This window comes from Erinaceus europaeus, chromosome 7 (assembly GCF_950295315.1).
Source record: "Erinaceus europaeus chromosome 7, mEriEur2.1, whole genome shotgun sequence".
Taxonomy (NCBI): Eukaryota; Metazoa; Chordata; class Mammalia; order Eulipotyphla; family Erinaceidae; genus Erinaceus; species Erinaceus europaeus.
The window spans coordinates 114,644,705-114,664,941 of NC_080168.1; the positions used below are offsets into that span (position 1 = coordinate 114,644,705).

At 45.2% G+C, this 20,237-nt stretch overlaps 1 protein-coding gene across 6 annotated transcripts in view; it reads left to right on the plus strand.

The window, feature by feature from the left end:
• The window catches only part of LIMA1 (LIM domain and actin binding 1), a 116,393-nt gene extending 96,865 nt beyond the window's left edge, over nt 1-19,528 (plus strand). For all 6 annotated transcript variants that reach the window (XM_060195385.1, XM_060195383.1, XM_060195384.1 and 3 more), the window contains 2 exons: nt 15,539-15,672; nt 17,178-19,528. In XM_060195385.1, the coding sequence (XP_060051368.1) occupies nt 15,539-15,672; nt 17,178-18,183 (1,140 nt within the window). In that variant the 3' untranslated portion in view covers nt 18,184-19,528. The remainder of the gene's footprint in view (nt 1-15,538; nt 15,673-17,177) is intronic.
• The last annotated feature ends 709 nt before the right edge of the window (nt 19,529-20,237 follow it).

The window sequence follows — 20,237 nt, forward strand, 5'->3', positions numbered from 1 at the left end:
AGGAAAGAAGGAAGGAAGGAAGGCTGGAAGACAGACAGGGATCAGTAATGAAGTACTTGCATTAAAAAAAAGTGAGAGAGAGAGTCGGATGGTAGCGCAGCGGGTTAAGCGCACATGGCAGAAAGCCCAAGGACTGGCGTAAGGATCCTGGTTCAAGCCCCTGGCTCCCCACCTGCAGGGGAGTCACTTCACAAGCAGTGAAGCAGGTCTGCAGGTGTCTATCTTTCTCTCCCCCTCTCTGTCTTCCCCTCTCCATTTCTCTCTGTCCTATCCAACAATGACAACAACAATAACAATAATAACTGCAACAATAAAAAACAAGGGCAACAAAAGGGAATAAATAAATAAAAATTTAAAGAAAAAAAAAAGTCCAAGTTCCTAAATCTATAAGTGGATAAAAGTCCACAACACAAGAAATCTGTTAAGGTAATATCACCCACTGGCCAGGATTGTCTCCCTGGTGTGAGGAGCTTGGCATTTGCGTACATTATGTTCAGCGTGTTAGAGAGTGTGTCTACATCGCAGCAGAGTGGCAGGAGGCAGTCATCAGCCCCCTTTATCCACCAGTCCTTAAAGCCATGCTTTTCTTTTTCTTTTTTTAATTTTAATTTTTTATTATCTTTATTTATTTATTGGATAGAGACAGCCAGAAATGGAGAAGGGAGGGGGTAGTAGAGAGGGAAAGAGATACCTGCAGACTTGCTTCACCACTCCTGAAGCTTTCTCCCTGCAGGTGGGGACCAGGGGCTGGAACATTATAACATGGGTCCTTTTGCATTATAACATGTGCACCTGGCTCCCTCTTTTCTATGAACAAATAGATGTATATTCTCATGAAAATAAAAGCAAAAAAAAAGTCTGATAACAACTGTTTTAGGCTTACATTATTAAAAGGTGCTTTTATAATCCTGCTTTGTCAGTGCAGTTCTAATTTACCCATTTGGATTAGTAGCCAAACATACACATTGTTGATGCTTTTTCTCTGAGTAGCTGGGTCTGTTTCAGATTTTTTTTTTAATTTTTATCTTTATTTATTTTGAATAGAAACAGAGAAATTGTGAGGGAAGGGGGAAGTAGAGTGGGAGAGAGACAGAGAGACACCTGTCTCGTGAAACTTTTCCCCACTCGTGAAACTTTCCCCCTGCAGGTGGAAACCAGGGGCTTGAACCCAGATCCTTGTGCACTGTAATGTGAGCCCTTAACCAGATGCGCCACCGCCTGGCCCCTGTTTCAGAAACTCAATAGATAGAATCAGCTGTAAGGTGGTTTGGACTGCCCCAGCCTCTTATGCACCTGCTTTCCTTATAATCCTCAACTGAACCTGTTTCTATAGTGTAGTGGTTATCGTGTTCACCTCACACAATTTCTCACCTGAGTCTATGACCCATCCCTTGTTGAAAACTGTAGTGCGGGGCTGGTGAAATAGCTCACTTGGATAGTGTGCTGTTTTGCTACATGCACAACCCAGGTTCAAGCCCAGTGGCCTACCACATTGCAGGAAACTTCAGTGCGGTGGTCTTGTAGTCTGCAAGTGTACAAAAAGAATGGACAAGAGGACACAGTTAAGAGTTTAGAACAAGTTGCGGGGGCCAGGTGGTGGCGCACCTGGTTAAATGTATATGTTACAATGCGCAAGGGCCCAGGTTCAAGCCCCTGGTCCCCCTCCCCCCCACAGGGGGAGTGCTTCATGAGTGGTAAAGCAGGGCTGCAGGTGTCTCTCTCTGTCTCTCTTCCTTTCTTTCCCCCTCCACTCTCAATTTCTGGCTGTCTCTATCCTATAAGTAAAGATAATTTTTAAAAAAGAGTTTAAAACAAGTGCCAAAAAGTCATCTAGGGAGTCAGTATAATAGTAGCACATCAGACTTTCATGTCTGAGCCTCTGAGGTCCCAGGTTCAATCCCCAGCACCACCTTATGCCAGAGTTGAACAGTGCTCTGGTATCTCTCTCACTCTCTTTCTCTCATGAAAATAAATGTTGAAAAAAGTGCCGGGGGGCGGGAATTCAGGACTTAATGAGTAGATCAAAAAGATCTGCCCAGTGATGAGGGTAAAGGACCCAAGATGGGGGTGAGAGTATTCTGTAGACATGGGGCATGAGGAGTTGTCCCCATATGTCAACAGATGTACTGTAAACCATTAACCCCCCAATAAAATGGGGGGGGTTAAGTTTTAAAAAAGATGTCACCAGGTAGTGATTTGGTAGGAGAGCACACACCTTACATGTCTGGGGCCATGTGTTCAACCCCTGGCACTACATAAGGTCATGAAGGACAGATAAGTAGAACCATGGGTGGTGGGGCAATGCTTTGGCTTCTTTCACCCTAAACATATAGAGTAGAAACTGGGCAGGAGAGGCAGCTCAGCAACAGCACACAGAGGGAAGATCCTAGATTTGATCTACCCCCCACTACAATAAAAAAAAAAAAAAAAAAAAGACAGGGAGGCAGGCAGTAGCGCAGCAGGTTAAGCGCACGCGGCGCAAAGCGCAAGGACTGGCATAAGGATCCCAGTTCAAGCCCCCGGCTCCCCACCTGCAGGGGAGTCACTTCACAGGCGGTGAAGCAGGTCTGCAGGTGTCTATCTTTCTCTCCCCCTCTCTGTCTTCCCCTCCTCTCTCCATTTCTCTTTGTCCTATCCAACAACGACAACATCAATTACACAACAATAAAAAACAACAAGGGCAACAAAAGGGAAAATAAATAAATATAAAAAATTTTAAGAAAGAAAATGAAATTAAGGTGGAGGAATGAATCATGTAAACACACAGTTCTTAATTATCTTGGAGGAAGGGAACAGGGTGCTGGGTGGGATCTAACCCAGTGAGAGGTCCCTGACCCTGAAACCTGGACATGATAAAGGAAGCTCAGATTTAGGAGAAGAATGACACTTATTGAAATAGAACAGGAAAGTAGCAGGAGAAAACAGGTGAAGGGAGAAAGAACTGGGTCACAGTGACTGGATATGACCACGTATTCAATGTGATTTTTTACTTCTGGCGTTAAAAATCTGCTCTTGCTGTCATCAGCACATTCTCTTTCCAGTATCTGGAGTTTCACAAAATTGCAACTGCCAGGGAGGTTCCTTTCTCTCCTGCAGCTGCCCTATCCAGATGTGAATCCCTGGGTTGTTGACTTGACCATGGATTCTGTGTGACTGCGGTTAGGAAGATGCCATGGCTAACCGAGCTAAAATCTGTCCTTAAAAATTAATTAATGGGTGTCGGGTGGTAGTGCAGCAGGTTAAGGGCAGGTGGCGCTAGGACTGGCGGGAGGATCCCGGTTTGAGCCCCCGGCTCCCCACCTGCAGGGGAGCTAGCGGTGAAGCAGGTCTGCAGGTGTCTGTCTTTCTCTCCCCCTCTGTCTTCCCCTCCTCCCTCCATTTCTCTGTCCTATCCAACAACGAACGACATCAACAACAATAATAACCACAACAAGGTTACAACAAGGGCAACAAAGGGGGGGAGGGAATAGTCTCCAGGAGCAGTGGATTCATGGTGCAGGCACTGAGCCCCAGCAATATCCCTGGAGGCAAAATAATAATAATAATAATTAATGTGGGGGTGGGGCGGTAGTGCAGTGGGTTAAGCGCACATGGCACAAAGCGCAAGGACCCGCATAAGGATCCCCGAGCACCCGGCTCCCCACCTGCAGGGGAGTCGCTTCACAGGTAGTGAAGCAGGTCTACAGGTGTCTGTCTTTCTCTCTGCCTCTCTGTCTTCCCCTCCTCTATCGATTTCTCTCTGTCCTATTCAACGACGATGACATCAGTAACAATAATAATAACCACAATAACGATAAAACAAGGGCAACAAAAAAAGCCTCCAGGAGCAGTGGATCCGTAGTGCATGCACCAAGCCCCAGCAATAACCCTGGAGGCAAAAAAAGAAAAAATTAAGGTATTTATTTTTGCCACCAGACTTAAGGCTGGGACTCAGCACCTACACAACTCCACTGTTCCTGGTGGCCATCTTTGTTTCCTTTTCTTGTTCTTGATAGAGGGTGAGAGTGAAAGAGGAAAAGACAGAGAGAAGGAGGACACCTGCAGACCTGTTTCACCACCTGTGAAGCGACTCCCCTGCAGGTGGAGAGCCGGGGGCTCGAACCGAGATCCTTTCGCCGGTCCTTGCACTTTGCGCCACATGCGCTTAACCCTCTGGGCTACCGCCCGATTCCCTATTATTATTATTTTTCAAGGCGTTTTATTATCTTTCTTTATTGGAGAGAGACTGCCAGAAATCGAGTGGGAAGGGAGAGGGAGAGAGAAAGAGAGACACCTGCAGCCCTGCTTCACCACTCGCAAAGCTTTCCCCTTGCAGGTGGAGACGGGGCCGCAAACCCAGGTCCATGCATATTGTAACATGTGTGCTCAACCAGGTGCGCCACCACCCAGCCCCAACTTGTTTATTATTTTTATGGAGCACCACTCAACCATGTATGATGTTTGGGAGTGGTTTTGTTTTTTTTTGTTTTTATTTGTATATAGTGCTGAGGGTCAGGCTTGCTGGAGTTTCACAAAATTGTAACTGTCAGGGAGGTTCCTTTCTCTCCTGCAACTGCCCTATGTTGCAGTATGTTGACTACAATTGACTCTCAGCCCGGTCTTGCGTCCCTCTGCCCCCTAGATCTACACCAGCCCTCCAGATAGTGAGTTGAGCCTTTGAGATTCCTTCTGGCTTCAAACTGCAGAGCCTGAGTTGATGAGCAGTGTGTGAAGGAGGGCCTCATAGGTGTCCCGGCATAGTAGGGAGAGGGGCTGGAGTTGACAGTAAGGCATACAGAGGAGGAAGCTCACTCTGCACCTGCTGCAGGCACACACCTCAGGGTCAGAAAGGCCAGAGCAAACTTCCCCTGCTCCGTGTGTTTGCCTGGAGGCCAAGGTTCACTTGATCATGGTGTACAGAGCTTAGGGTGGGGCCCAACCACATCTCCTTTGTGCTTTCTTTCTTTTCTTTCTTTTCTTTTTTTACCAGGGTTATTGCTGGAGCTTGGAGCCTTCACTAGTAATCTATCACTCCTGGTGGCCATTTTTATTTTTATAATTTTTTAAATATTTATTCCCTTTTGTTGCCCTTGTTTTTTATTGTTGTTGTTATTAATGTTGTTGTTGTTGGATAGGACAGAGAGAAATGGAGAAATGGAGGGGGGAGAGAAAGACACCTGCAGACCTGCTTTACCACCTGTGAAGTGACTCCCCTGCAGGTGGGGAGCCAGGGGCTTGCACCGGGATCCTTACGCCGGTCCTTGTGCTTTGTGCCACGTGCACTTAACCCACTGCACTACTGCCCAACTCCCCTTTTATGTCTGTCTTATATTTGATAGGACAGAGAGACATTGTAACGGGAGGAGGGGATAGAGAGGGTAAGAAAGGACTGGGGGAGGGGTCAGGTGGTACTGCAGCAGGTTAAGCGCACATAGTGTGAAGCGCAAGGACCCCAGTTCGAGCCCCCGGCTCCCCACCTGTGGGGGGGGTCACTTCACAAGCGGTGAAGCAGGTCTGCAGGTGTCTTTCTCTTCCCCTCTCTGTCTTTCTGTCCTCTCTCAATTTCTCTCTGTCCTATCCAACAACAACGATAAACAGCAAGGGCAACAAAAGGGGGAAAGTGGCCTCTAGGAGCAGTGGATTTGTAGTGCAGGCACCGAGCCCCAGCAATTACCCTGGAGGCAAAAAGAAAAAAGAAAGGACTGGGGAGACAGCATAATGGTTCTGCAAAAGACTTTTTCTGTCTTTGGCTCTGAGGCCCCAGGTTTAATCCCCAGCACCAACATAAGCCAGAGCTGAGCAGTGCTCTAGTGTATCTCTGACTCTGTCTCTCTCATTAAAATAAACAAAATAAAACATTAAAAAAATAAAGGGGGGGGTCACGCAGTTGCGCAGAGGGTTAAGTGCAGGTGGTGCAAAGCACAACAACCAGCGCAAGGATCCCAGTTTGAGCCCCGGCTCCACACCTGTAAGGGAGTCGCTTCACAGGCAGTGAAGCAGGTCTGCAGGTGTCTGTCTTTCTCTCCCCCTCTCTGTCTTCCCCTCCCCTCTCCATTTCTCTCTGTCCTATCCAACAATGACAACAATAATAGTAACTACAACAATAAAAAGAAACAAGGGAATAAATAAATATTTTTTTTAATTAAAAAAATAAATGAGGGAGAACGAAAGAGCAACCCCTTGAACCTTCTGCCTGTGTGTTCAACTGGGTGCACTGCTGCCCAGCCCCTCCACTTTTTTTTAAGGTAGTTTATTTCCTCTCCCTCCTAGTTATTACAACCCTTTACATTCTGCAAGCGCATTGCATCAGTGCTTTTGTGTTTATAGGAAAACCTGCTGGCATAGCTGGTTTCATAGCTATAGACCATGTGGCAGAAGCTGTTTCTCCATTTGGGAGATTACATATAGCTAAGAATAAACTTCTTGACTTAGAATAAATTATTGAGTCCCACACATCCTGGGAAAAAACTGTTTCTTAATGCTTGTCTGAGAGTTACTGAAAATAGGACATCTAAGGTAGAGACTCAATTGATTCCAAATTTTAGCTTGATAGAGAGAAAAAAATATATCAGTCTTTAAAAGTAAGTATTATATGTAGTTTGGACACTGGCCAAATAGCTCAGTCGATGAGACTTGGTGCTAGTGAAGGCTGCAGCTTGAAGTGAAAGGTTCATTTCCTGCCTGCCTTTCTTCCTTTCTTCCTTTCTTTAGCTGGGCCTTACGCTGATTCCACCCCTTCTAGGTTGAGTTTTCTCAGTCTTTTTATTTCAGGAGTGAGGAGTGGGAAAAGTCACTGAGAAAGGGAGGGACACCCATAGACCTTCCCCCAGTGCTGTGGAGTTACCCATGCGGTAGTGGGGCTCAACCTGGGGCTTCACACTTAAGATTTCTACCAGCTACCTGCTAGTCCCTGCAGCTTCTTTTTCTTTTTCTGTTCTTTTTTTTTTTTTTTTTCCCCTCCAGGGTTATCACTGGGACTTGATGCCAGTATTGTGGTGGCCATTTTATTTTATTTAATTTATTTATTATTGAATAGAAACAGAGAAATTGAGAGGGGAGAGGGAGAGAATCAGATACCAACAGCCCTGTTTCACCACTCGTGAAGCTTTCCCCCTGCAGGTGGGGGCCGAGGGCTTGAACCTGGGTCCTTGTGCACTGTATGTAATGTGTGCACTCAACCAGGTGCGCCACCACCTGGCCCCTCATTTTTTCCATTTTATTGGATAGGACAGAGAGAAATTAAAGAGAGGAGAGGGAAATAGAAAGATTGACACCTGGGGAGCTGGGCGGTAGCGCAGCAGGTTAAGCACACATGGCAAAAAGTGCAGGGGCCAGGTAAGGATCCCGGTTCGAGCCCCGGCTCCCCACCTGCAGGGGAGTCGCTTCACAAGCAGTGAAGCAGGTCTGCAGGTGTCTGTCTTTCTCTTCTCCTCTCTATCTTCCCCTCTTCTCTCCATTTGTCCTATCCAACAGCAACAACAGCTATGGCAACAATAACAACTACAACAAAATGGGAATAATGGCCTCCACGAGCAGTGGATTCGTAGTGCAGGCACCGAGCCCAGCAATAACCCTGGAGGCAAAAAAAGAAATCAAGAAAGATAGACACTTGCAGACCTGCTTCACCACTAGTGAAACATCCCCCTTGTAGGTGGGGAGCTTATTATTATTTTACCGTAGCACTGACCAGATTTGGCTTAAGATTGGTGCAAAGGATTGAACCTGTGACTTCAAAGCCTCAGGCATGAGAGTCTTTGTATAACCATTATACTATCTACCCCACCCCCAAGTTCATTTCTAAAAGTGTTTCTTATTCATGGGAGCACAGTTATTGGATCCTGCAAGAAGCATCAGGAATTTTCTACTAAAGAGCCCCAGAGGGCCAGGAAGATGTCATAGTGGTTTCTCAAATGACTTTCATGCCTGACACTGTGAGGTCCCAGGTTCAATCCCTGGCACTAGCATAAGCCAGAGCTGAGCAGTGCTCTGCTTTAAAAACAAAAGAAACTCCAATCTTTTTAAACTTAAAGTCTTGCCATTTGAAAGAAGTTATCCCCAAAATATTCGGGGCAGGGGCAAGGAAATGTGAAGAGCCCCCACCCCACAACACCTACTCTGTCCAAGACAGCCCTGTCCCCAGCTAATTGGCTAGAAGGGCATATACTAGGATGCCCCTTCCAGGCTCTGCCTTCTGTGATTAGGGTAAGGAGGTTTAATGTGAGTTTGCTGAGTCATCCGACTCATGCCAGATACACGTCTGGAACCTTTTCTCATTATCTACATCCCTGCTTTCCCAGAACACTTGCTCCCCTCCACAGGAGAAGTCATCTGTTGCAGATGTGATCGTCCCAAAAATGCTTTCAAAAAGTGTTTCACAGGGAGCTAGGGAAAAGGCTGCCCAGAGCCCGCCCAGCATGACTGTGTGGTGAGGAATCTCAGTTTTGCCACCTTGGATATCTGACACATATTAGAAGATCAAAGGCATTTTGTGGTGTGCTGCCTGAGGAATGGAGGCCTGACATCAACACATACTTTCCTTCTCTATTCTCTCTTTTTTAATATTTAAAATATCTATTTACTGTTGGGTACAAATAGAAATGGAGAGGGTAGAGAGAAAAGAGACAGAGAGACACCTGCAGTCCTGATTTACCACTTGTGATGCTTTTCCCCTGCAGGTGGGGACCAAGGGCTTGAACCTGGGTCCTTGCACATTGTTATATGTGCACTTAACCGGGTGCACCACTGCCTGGCCCCTGATCACCCTCAAGGCAGTTTGCATCACTATGTGTTGTCAGCTGCTACTTCCCCCTCTCCCCCCCATCCCCATACCTGCCCCAATTGATACTGTCATGATTAAGAAATATGCATAAGACAAGAGCAAGAAATCATGTAGATGAAGCCATGGAAATGTATTGGCAAAATAGCTGTAAGCTAATACTGTTCAACAGGAGACCAGGGAGATCCCTCATATGGGAGAGATATGACCGTGCTTATGAACATCAGTTATTTATGTGTGGTCTCATTCATTCTAAAGTGAGCCAAAGCCAGACTGTCGATTGTCTGCAGTGCTCTATTGAGAGGATTTTCATTTGGGTTAGCATCTGCTCTCTTCCCCAGAGTTTCCTGTAGTTGGGGAAAGTTGACATTCTGGAACAATTTGGAAAATGCTCTATTGGACTGAGAATTGGGAGTGCTGGGTTTTCATTTTAATTCTGCTACTGACTTTGGAAACTTTCCTAAGGCACCAGCCATCATAGTGCTTTAACTTCTTCTACATGTGAAAAATGGGAAGGAGGGAAGATGGGGAAAGAGACCCTAAGGGGCGGGGCTGGGCTGGGCTGGGCTGGGCAGTGGCACACCCAGTGAAGTGCACATATTACTGAGAATAAAGATCTGGGTTTGAGCCCCTGCTCCCCACCTGCAGGGAGTCCGCTTCACAAGTGGTGAAGCAGGTCTGCAGGTGTCTTCATTTCTCTCCCTCTGTCTCCTCATCCTCTCTCAATTTCTTTCTGTCCTACCTAGTAAATGTTAGAAGAGAGAAAAATGGCCACCGGGAGTGGTGGATTCCAGTGCCAGCACCAAGTCCCGGCAATAAGGGGGGAGAGAGAAAACGAGAAAGGGGAGGGGAGGGGAGGGAAGGGAAGGGAAGGGAAGGGAAGGGAAGGGAAAAGCTCAGTAAGTGGGGGGGGAAATGTTTTTAATCTAGTGACCCAGAAAGTAGTGTACTGGGTGAATGTCGAACCTTTGAGCATGAGGTCATGAGTTCCCAGGCCAGGTGATGTTCTGGTTCTTCTCTTCCTCATTAACAGATAAATGAATCTTTAAAAAAATATTTCTAACATACTCATTTTGGCAATGCTTTAAACATGGCTGTGCTAAGCCCAAGCATGCCACGAGAGTCATGGCAGGATACACACCAGACCCACCAGAATGGCAGAGATTTCTGGGCACTGACTATACTTCCTGTTGTCTGAATAAACGTGGAGGTAATTACAGAAAAGTGGCTGAGAGCCCAGAGTAGAGGAAATAAAGGGAAGGCACAGCTGTAGCCACCCTGACTTGGCATACTACAGTGTTGGCATTCTCTCATCTTTGTGAAACTATAAGGGTCTTTGGGCAGCTGCCACCTAAACCTGCAATAATGTTGCAAAGGCCTTTTTTTATGTAAAAAAAGAGATTGTGATAATGGGAGTCTGGTGGGTCTGGCTAGTTGGGAGCCTGTGGTGAAGGAGCTGTTTGAACTAGCAGTCTGTTAATTTGGTGTTAAGGAGGAGGAATGGTTTTCACTTGTGTGGGTGAAGAAGGTTCCATTCAGGAGACAGCCTTTGTGGGGCAGGTGTGGGAGGTTGGAAGACACTGAAGGATCCTTAATGAGACACTCCTTGTGTGGGTGCAAGCTCTTGAAGGCTTTCTCTTCTGAACTGGCAAGTGTTCCAGCCTCAGGTAAAGATGAGTGGGGCTGATTCTGCCACAGTTGGCAAAGGTACATGAAGAGGAAAGAAATTAGGTCGAACTCCAGGAGCTGAGTCTATAGTTGCATGAGCTCCGCTGCAGTGAAGCTCTGGAGGGCACACCGGATGCTGATTCACCCAAGGTTCCTGTTTATCTCTTCCAGCTTCTGCTTCCTGTTCCCGGTACCTAATTTCTGCTCCTGCCTTCCACTTTCCTCCTAATGTGAGCTCAACTTTCAGCTTTCTCTCAGGTTCTCCTTCCCATCCCCTGGGCTATATTCTCCTCCTCCCCTGGGTTTTCTCTGTGTGTTGTTAACGGGAGCGTGCTCTGTAAGCCTCTGTTCCCTTTAACAAAATAATTGCCATTTCCTCTTTTACCACCTGTAATCTCTGTCTCCTGCTCTGTCCTTATTGACCAGAGAGAATGCTTAGTCCCCTAAGTCAAGTGTCAGAATTATAGAATGCATTCTGTTGCTGAAAAGGGACATTTAATTTGATAAATACGTCTTTGTCTTCCCCTCCTCTCTCCATTTCTCTCTGTTCTATCCAACAATGATGACCGCAATAACAACAACAATAATAACTACAACAACAATAAAAAACAACAAAGGGAAAATAAATATCTTTTAAAAAAATCTGAGTTGGTGTGAGGATCCTGGTCTGAGCCCCCAGCTCCCCACCTGCAGGGGAATCACTTCACAGGCAGTGAAGCAGGTCTGCAGGTGTCTATCTTTCTCTTCTCCTCTCTGTCTTCCCCTCCTCTCTCCATTTCTCTCTGTCCTATTCAACACAATGACATCAATCAATAACAACAACAATAATAACTACAACAATAAAACAAGGGCAACAAAAGAGAAAATAAATAAATAAATATTAAATTAAAACATCTGAGTTCCAAATAATGCCTTTACAATAGTATTTGATCACAAATACCACAAGTATCACCTTGTGCTTGGAAACTAAGTAATTACCTGTGCTTTTTTTTTTTTTAAAGATTTTATTTATGAAAAAGATAGGAGGAGAGAGAAAGAACCAGACATCACTCTGGCACATGTGCTGCCGGGGATCGAACTCAGGACCTCATTCTTGAGAGTCCAAAGCTTTATCACTGCGCTACCTCCCGGACCATGACCTGTGCTCTTTAATTCTTTAGGTTTTTCTTTATAGGATTTTAAGTTTTTCTTTATAGGATTTTTTTTTTAAAAGATTTTATTTAGTTGTTGATGAGAAAGATAGGAGGAGAAAGAGAAAGAACCAGAGATCACTCTGGTACATGTGCTGCCAGGACTTAAACTCAGGACCTCGCACTTGAGAGTCAAGCACTTTATCCACTGCGCCACCTCCCGGAATTTTATAGAATTCTAACCTTAGGAATGGTGGTGGGGAGAGCTGTTAGCAGTTTATTTCCACTTAGTTCTGTTCTATTTTATTTTATTTATTCCCTTTTGTTGCCCTTGTTTTATTGTTATAGTTATTGTTGTCATTGTTGGATAGGACAGAGAGAAATGGAGAGAGATGGGGGGAAGACAGAGAGAGGAAAGAAAGACACCTGCAAACCTGCTTCACCGCTTGTGAAGCGACTCCCCTGCAGGTGGGGAGCCGGGAGTTCTGTTCTTTTGTTGTCAGATCCCTTGGCCCTATTTGGGAATTTGTCACTAATTGTATTAAACTCCCTTTTGTTGGCCTTCCCTTTGACTTCTACGTTTTGCCCCTTTTCTTTCTCATTTCCTGTTCAGATCTACTCAGGAAGCCATTCCTATTTTTGTTTTACTTCCTACTTAATGACAAGTGAACCAACAGTGTGTAATTGTTTCGATGGATCTCTTTGGAGATTTTTTTTTTTCATTTTTATTATTGGATAGAGAGAAAGAAATTGAGAGGGTGGAGGTAGAGAGGAAAGAGACAGAGAGACACCTGCAGTCCTGCTTCACCACTTGTGAAGCTTTCCCTCTGCATGTGGGGACTTGGGGCTGGGACCTGGGTCTTTTTGTACAGTAATGTGTGTGCTTAACGAGGTGCACCACCACCTGGTCTCCTCAAATTATATCTTCCATATAACCTGGTGCGTGTGTGTGTGTGTGTGTGTGTGTGTGTGTGTGTGTGCGTGCGCGCCGTCAGGGTTATCGCTAGGCTCAGTGCCTGCACTATGAATCCACTGCTCCTGGAGACCATTTTTCCCATTTTGCTGCCCTTATAGTAGTTGTTATTGTTGTCATAGCTGTTGTTGTTGGATAGGACAGAGAAATCAAGAGAGGAAGGGAAGACAGAGGAGGAGAGAAAGACAGACACTTACAGACCTGCTTCACCGCTAGCGAAGCGACCCCCTGTAGGTGGAGAGCCAGGGGCTCCAACCGGGATCCTTAACGCTGGTCCTTGCGCTTTGTGCCATGTGCGCTTAACCTACTGCACTGCCGCCCAGCTCCCAACCTGGGTTTGTTTGTTTTCCGTTTTGTTGCCCTTGTTTTTTATTGTTGTAGTAGTTATTATTATTGTTATTGATGTCATTGTTGTTAGGACAGAGAAAAATGGAGAGAGGAGGGGGAGACAGAGAGGGGGAGAGAAAGAGACACTTGGAGACCTGCTTCACTGCCTGTGAAGCGACTCCCCTGCAGGTGGGGAGCCGGGGGATCCAACCGGGACCCTTAGGCCAGTTCTTGGGCTTCGTGCCACGTGCGCTTAACCCGCTGCGCTACCGCCCCACTCCCCCTGGGTTGTTTTTTTGTTCGTTTGTTTTTTGTTTTAGGCTTAATTTAATCATTCAGATGCTGGATCTTGAGATAAACTTGCATTGCGTGCACACTGGTCTCCCAGCAACAGGGCCAACGAGGTGCCTAGAGGAGCCCCCTGGTCACCTTGACTTACCCTTTCAACAGTTGTTGCTCAGTGTCTATTGGGGTAAGACAGAGGTTGCTCTTGCATACCCAGGGCTTTTTACTCTCTACCCCTAAAAGCAATACAACCAATTTTCTTTCTTTCTCCCTTTTTCTTTTTTTAAAATTTATTTTAAAATTATCTTTAATTTATTGGATAGAGAGCCAGAAATTGAGAGGGAAGGGGGTGATAGAGAGGGAAGGACAGAGAGACACCTGCGACACTGCTTTACCACCTGCAAAGCTTTCCCCCTGCAGGTGGGGGTTGGGAGCTCGAACTCAGGTCCTTGTGCACTGTAACCTGCGCTCAACCAGGTGCGCCACCAGCTGGCCCCCTTTCTTTTTCTTTTGGTAATTTTTTTTCCAGGGTTATCACCGGGTCTTGATGCCTACAGGGCAAATCAGTGCTCCTGGCAGGCTTTTTTTTTTTCTTTATTTGATAGGACAAAAAGGAATTGAGAGGAGAGAGAAGTAGGGAGAGAGAGAGACAGAGAGCTATCTGCAGTACTTGCTTCACCACTCAAGAAGCATCCTCCTCAGTTGGTGGGGGGCAGGGACTTGAACACAGGTCCTTTTGCATGGTAGCACATGCACTTAACCAGGTACACACCAGTGCCAGGCCCAGTATCTTTATTATTATTATTATTAACTAAGCTCTGCTAAATTCTGGCACAACCAATTTCTTACTACATAAAAGCTTATAGTAAGCAGGGGTAGATAGCAAACAAACTCTAATACCTAAGGCTCCAAAGCTCCAGTTTCAGTCCCCTGCACCACCATAAACCAGAGCTGAGCAGTGTTCTGGTTAAAAATAATACATACATGCATAAATGCCTACAGTTTTGGAATTCGAGCTCTCATTACTGCTTGAATACTATTCTTTGTTCTTTAGAATTGGGATTGCCAGATAGTCACACCTCCCTTGATTCACTCTTTACAAATTAACTATCAATTTCCAGTCTGTTAAAACCATGCCTGTAGTCTGGGAGGTGGTGCGGTGGATAAAGCATTAGATTCTCAACCATGAGGTCCCAAGTTTGATCCCCAGCAGCACATGTACCAGAGTGATGTCTGATTCTTTCTCTCTTCCTATCTTTCTCGTGAATAAATAAATAAATTCTTTTTTTAAAAATGCCACTCTCAATTATATTACTTTCATTCTTCATTAATACCTAAATATACATCTTAGAACAGATAGATTTATTTTGATATGCTTTCTTTTGAAGTCTTAAAAAATAGTATCCCTGGCTGGTTGAACAAGTCAAGATTATAAACAGAAGAGACGGGAGTCAGGCGGTAGTGCAGTGGGTTAAGCGCAGGTGGCACAAAGGGCAAGGACCAGCAGAAGGATCCCGGTTCGAGCCCCCAGCTCCCCACCTGCAGGAGAGTCACTTCACAGGTGGTGAAGCAGGTCTGCAGGTGTCTGTCTTTCTCTCCTCTCTGTCTTCCCCTCCTCTCTCCATTTCTCTCTGTCCTATCCAACAACGACGACATCAATAACAACAACAATAAAAAGCAACAAGGGCAACAAAAGGGAAAATAAATAAAATTTAAATTATAAACAGAAGAGACAAATAGATGTTTTGTCAGAGTGTCTCCCTGCTTCTCAAATCCAAGTGGACTTCCTCTCCTTGAAATGCATCCCCTTCAGAATCTGTTCATAGAAAAGTTTGTCCTGTTTTTATTTGGTATTTGAATCAAAACAATCAAGCTTCTTTCTTCTGTATGTGATGACATTTTCTCCTAATTTCCCGTCTGCAAAAGCATTTGATGTGCTTTTTTGTGTGCTTGGTGTCTTGTATAAGCCTTTCTCTGTATAAGCCTTTCTTGGTGTCTTGTATAAGCCTTTTCTGCAATCTAGCCCTAGAGCTCATCTCACTCCCCACCCCCACCCTATTCCACCCCTGTCAGTGGCTGCTACATTCCGGGCAGCCAGAAATTTGAGGGAGAATTCAGGAGAGCCTCTTGGTTTCAAAAAGTCAGCTGGTGGCATGGGAGCAGTTTAGCGCCCTCTAAGAATTGACAGACCAGGCCTGGGGAGATAGCATAGTCATTATGCAAAAAGAGTTTAGTGCCTGAGGCTCTGATGTCCCAGAGCTGAACAGTGCTGGGGGAGGAGGAGGGGCCTACATACCAGGAAAGGGAGCCCTTAGACAACAAATCCCAGGGCCCATCTCAGCACAGTTCTAACCCACTACTACCTATGGCCATCACAAAGGTCCTTTTCCATTTTCCTAGAAATTCCAGGCACCTGCCAGAGAGACCTGTGTGGAATGCCAGAAGACGGTCTACCCGATGGAGCGGCTCTTGGCTAATCAGCAGGTGTTTCATATCAGCTGCTTCCGTTGCTCCTACTGCAACAACAAACTAAGGTAAGCCAGACTGAAATTAGCCATCTCTCTGCACAGCTACGTCTCCAGAGGGAGTCCTTGGCTGTTAGAGCACTGGTACTAAAAACTGTTGTGTAAACAGTGTACTGTTGAAGGCCCTTGACAAAAAGTATTAAGTACCACTTAGTGACAAGTATTGCATATTGAAAGAATGGTGTTTGGAACTTCTTGGTACTTTGATCTATTAGGAGAGAAGTTTAACTATTATGAGTTGCAGGTGGAACCCCCTGCGGGCCCAATTCAGTAGACCGCTTGCCCTTGGGGTCATAGAATCATTAAGTAAGACAGCTCAGGAGGATACCTGTCTTAAGTCCTTTCTTCAGAGGTTCCCAAGCAGCATAGACATGGTAATAAAAGCAGCAAAAGGAGCCAAGCAGTGGCGCACCTGGTTAAGTGCACATATTACAGTGCACAAAGACCTGGGTTCAAGCCCTGGGTCCCCACCTGCAGGGGAAAAGCTTCACAAGTGGTGAAGCAGGTCTGCAGGTGTCTCTCTGACTCTCTCCCTCCCCTCACAATTTCTTTCTGTCTCTATCCAATAATAATTAAATAAAAAAATAAATAAAAGTAGCAATAATAGATCCTGGCAAGTGTTTTTCTATATATCAATTCATTTTATTTCTTTTTTAAAAAAAAGATTTTATTTGTTGATTCATGAGAAATGATAGGAGAGTGGTCTGGGAGATGACACAGTGGATTAAGCATCAGACTGTCAAGCATGAGGTCCTGAGTTCAATCCCCAGCAGCACATGTACTAGAGTGATATCTAGCTCTTTCTCTCTCCTCCTATGTTTCTCATTATTTTTATGCCATGTTGGCAAGAAATCCAGAGTCTCACTCTTGTGCAATACCACTGAGCAACCTCTCTAGCCTAACCTTTCACTTCATTTATTTATTGAGAGAGGGAGAAACACTACAGTCCCAAACCACTGTCCATGAGTCACAGTCCCACCCTGGCCCGTGCTATCTGCAGTCTTCCTCTGCTGTACTGGATGAGCCATGCTTTTGTAAGGATGATAAAAACAAACGCACTTAAAAGGATAGAGCAGGGCTGGGGAACCAGCATAGTGGTTCTGCAAAAGGTTCTCATGCCTGAGGTACCAAGGTCCCAGGTTCAATCCCAGCACCACCATAAACCAGACCTGAGCAGTGTTCTGGTGTCTCTCTGTCTCACTAAAATAAAGAAAAATTTTAATAAAATAAATAAAAACGGGGGACCAGGCAATGGTGTCCCGGGTTGAGTACACACAGTTGTATGTACTACTACGGTAGTATGTTGTGGATTCATAGTGCAGGCACTGAGCCCTAGCAATAACCCTGGAGGCAAAATAAATAAGTAAGGAATAAAAGAATATAGAATTCTAGGTGACTAATGTTACTTTTTCTCACTTAGCATCTTCTGAAAAATCTTGGAATTGCCAGGCATACACCTGCCGGCATGAGTGTGTATCTTGACTTGCTGAGTCTGTGCTGTGTTTCTTCTCCAGTGTAGGGACATATGCATCTTTACACGGAAGAATCTATTGCAAGCCTCACTTCAATCAGCTCTTTAAGTCTAAAGGCAACTATGATGAAGGTTTTGGGCACAAACCACACAAGGATCTGTGGGCAAGCAAAAATGAAAACGAGGAGTCTTTGGAGAGACCAGTCCCACTTCCGAATGCAGGGGATACGCCACAGAGCCCAGGGGTCGAAGACGCCCCCATCGCCAAGGTGGGTGTGCTAACTGCGAACATGGAAGCCAAGACCTGCTTCCCACAGAGGGAAAAAGATGACAAGCCGGCTGAAACCAAGAAGCTGAGGATTGCCTGGCCACCGCCCACTGACCTGGGCAGTTCAGGAAGCATCATGGAGGAAGGGATCAAAGTGTCCAAGCCCAAGTGGCCACCTGAGGATGAAATCAGCAAGCCTGAAGCCCCTGAGGATGTGGATCTGGACCTGAAGAAGCTAAGACGCTCTTCTTCGCTAAAGGAAAGAAGTCGTCCGTTCACAGTCGCCGCCTCCTTTCGAACCTCTTCTGTCAAGAGCCCCAAAACCCTGTCACCATCTATCAAGAAAGGCTGGAGTGTGTCAGATCAGAATGAGGAGTTCGTTGGAGGAGTAGAAGCAGAAAACAAGCAGGTGGACAATGCCAGTCTCTCAGAGAAGAATGGCATTGTGGGGGAAACCAGCTGGCAAGACAAGGAACCTCAAGAAGAGGTGGCAGGGAGAAGTAAGGAAGTGCATGGCTTTGAGATGAGCGAGAATCTTCTAGAAAATGGTGCAGACTTAGATGAAGAGGAGAGCAGCCCTCTCGCACAACAGTCTCTACTAGATCCTAGGTCCACAGATTGGTCTCACTTTGCAGACGACACCTGCAGTAAGGAATTCCCATCTCTGAGTCAGGAAGCTCAGTGCGGGGAGTTCTGGGAGGGAGAAGCAGTTCAAGAGTTGTCTGTGGAAGAACAAATAAAGAGAAATCGCTACTATGATGAGGAGGAGGATGAAGAGTGACAAACTGTCATAGTGCTGGGCCTCAAAGTCTGTGTTAGTGTTCGAGTGATTGACATGTAGTGGCTGGGAAGGTTCAGAGTAGAGTGCAGGACTTGCAGGCATGAGGCCCCGAGTTCAGTCCCTGGCACCACATAATGCCAGAGTGATGCTCTGGTTCTCTCTCCCTCTTTCTTTCTCTCTCTTTCGCTCTTGTTCTCTCTCCCCCCCCCCCCAAATTCTTGCTCTCATAAAAGAAATAAATCTTTAAAAAAAAAAATCAAGAAATCCCATACTGCAGCTTAAGCAAACCTATCATAAATGCTAGAGGTTTCTTTAACCCCTCTCCTGTAGCGATGTTGGTATATATAAGTGCTTTAAGGTCTTGTAAGGGGGGGGGAGTACCCCAACTGATAGAGTGCTGGTTGTTCTACTTTACTCCCAGGAGGCCACATGAAAGCAGGTGGTAGATTCGTAGTGCATGGTACACTGCAGGTTCAGTTGTGGAATTAGGAAACACAGATGGAGTTTGGGGCCTAAACTTGACTGAATGCACTTTAGTCTAAGGGCATAGTTTGTGTCATGTTAAATGAATTAAATGAACACCAGTGTAATTGTTTAGCATTCTTCTATTAAGGGTCAGATACTGGTTTGGGGTTTTTAATGTCTAGGTTAACTTTCTTGCTCTGATATATATGGAGAATTAGATCAAATCACATTCTGACATGACATAATCAGATTTTACTTTTTGGAGCACTTTTGGTGCTAAGAGAAACCCGCTATGTTCTAAATAAGCTACGGGACTTGCCAACAAGTTTGACTATACCCCAGATGATTGTTTTCTTCTGTGGTGGTGTCCTGCTTCTCATAATTTACTGAAAGCTGCAATATTTTATATAAGATCTTTTATATTGCTGTTTGCCACACTGTAGGCTAGAGCAAAGGAGGAATAACAGGAAAAAAGCCTCAAGGCTCAGACCCCCAAACCCTGTGCTTGACTTTTTATATCCCTTCTCAGATACTAGTTTGCTTTTAAACACTTATGAGCTCTGACATTAATATATATTTGTTTGTTTGTTTATGGCTGACAGTATTTCCAGGGTGCAGTTAAACCAATTATAGGCCTTGGGCGGGGGGGTACACAGTTGTTAAGGCTTTGGAATGTTCTAAACGAGAATACATTTGATAATCTGTACATAATTGATATTTGAAATTGTATGTGTGGGAGAGAGAGGCATTTTAAATCAGACTTTACTTTGTACTACATTTTTAGAGATTAAGGTCTAATATTTTTTAGAGACAAAATATTCTGCTTTCTTACTCTCGCTAATTCTGAAACATTTTTATCCAATAAAGCTTTTAATTTGCATGTGGAGTGTTCCTTGTGTTATTTTCCTGACATTGTTTTCTATAATAATGGTTACAGGGCAGCAGTAGATAGCATAATGGTTATGCAAACAGACTCTTGTGCCTGAGGTTCCAAAGTCATAGGTTCAATCCCCTGCACCACCATAAGCCAGAATTAAGCAGTGCTCTGATAAATAAATATGAAAGAAAAAATTAGTGGTCCGGGAGGTGGCGCAGTGATAAAGCTTTGCACTCTTAAGCATGAGGCCCTGAGTTCGATCCCCGGTAGCACATGTGCCAGAGTGATGTCTGGTTCTTTCTCTCTCCTATCTTATTAATAAATAAATAAAACCTTTAAAAAAAAAAGAATAATAATGGTTACAGTCTCTTGGGGACTTGGTTTACTTGAACAGTTTGGGATAGAATGGTAAATGAGCGGCTCAGTGGGTAAAGCATTAGACTCCTGAACATGAGGTCCCAAGTTTGATGCCTGGCAGCTCATGTGCCAGAGTGATGCTGGTTCTCTTTCTGCCCTCTCTCTCTCATCATAAAATAAATGTTAAGGGGCCAGGTGGTGGTGCTCCTGCTTGAGCACACACATTGCACTGCACAAGGATCCAAGTTCAAGCCTTTGGTCCCCACATGCAGGTAGAAAGCTTCACAAGTGGTGAAGCAGGGCTGCAGGTGTCTGTCTTTCTCCCTCTCTAGCTCCCCCCTCCCACTCTCAATTT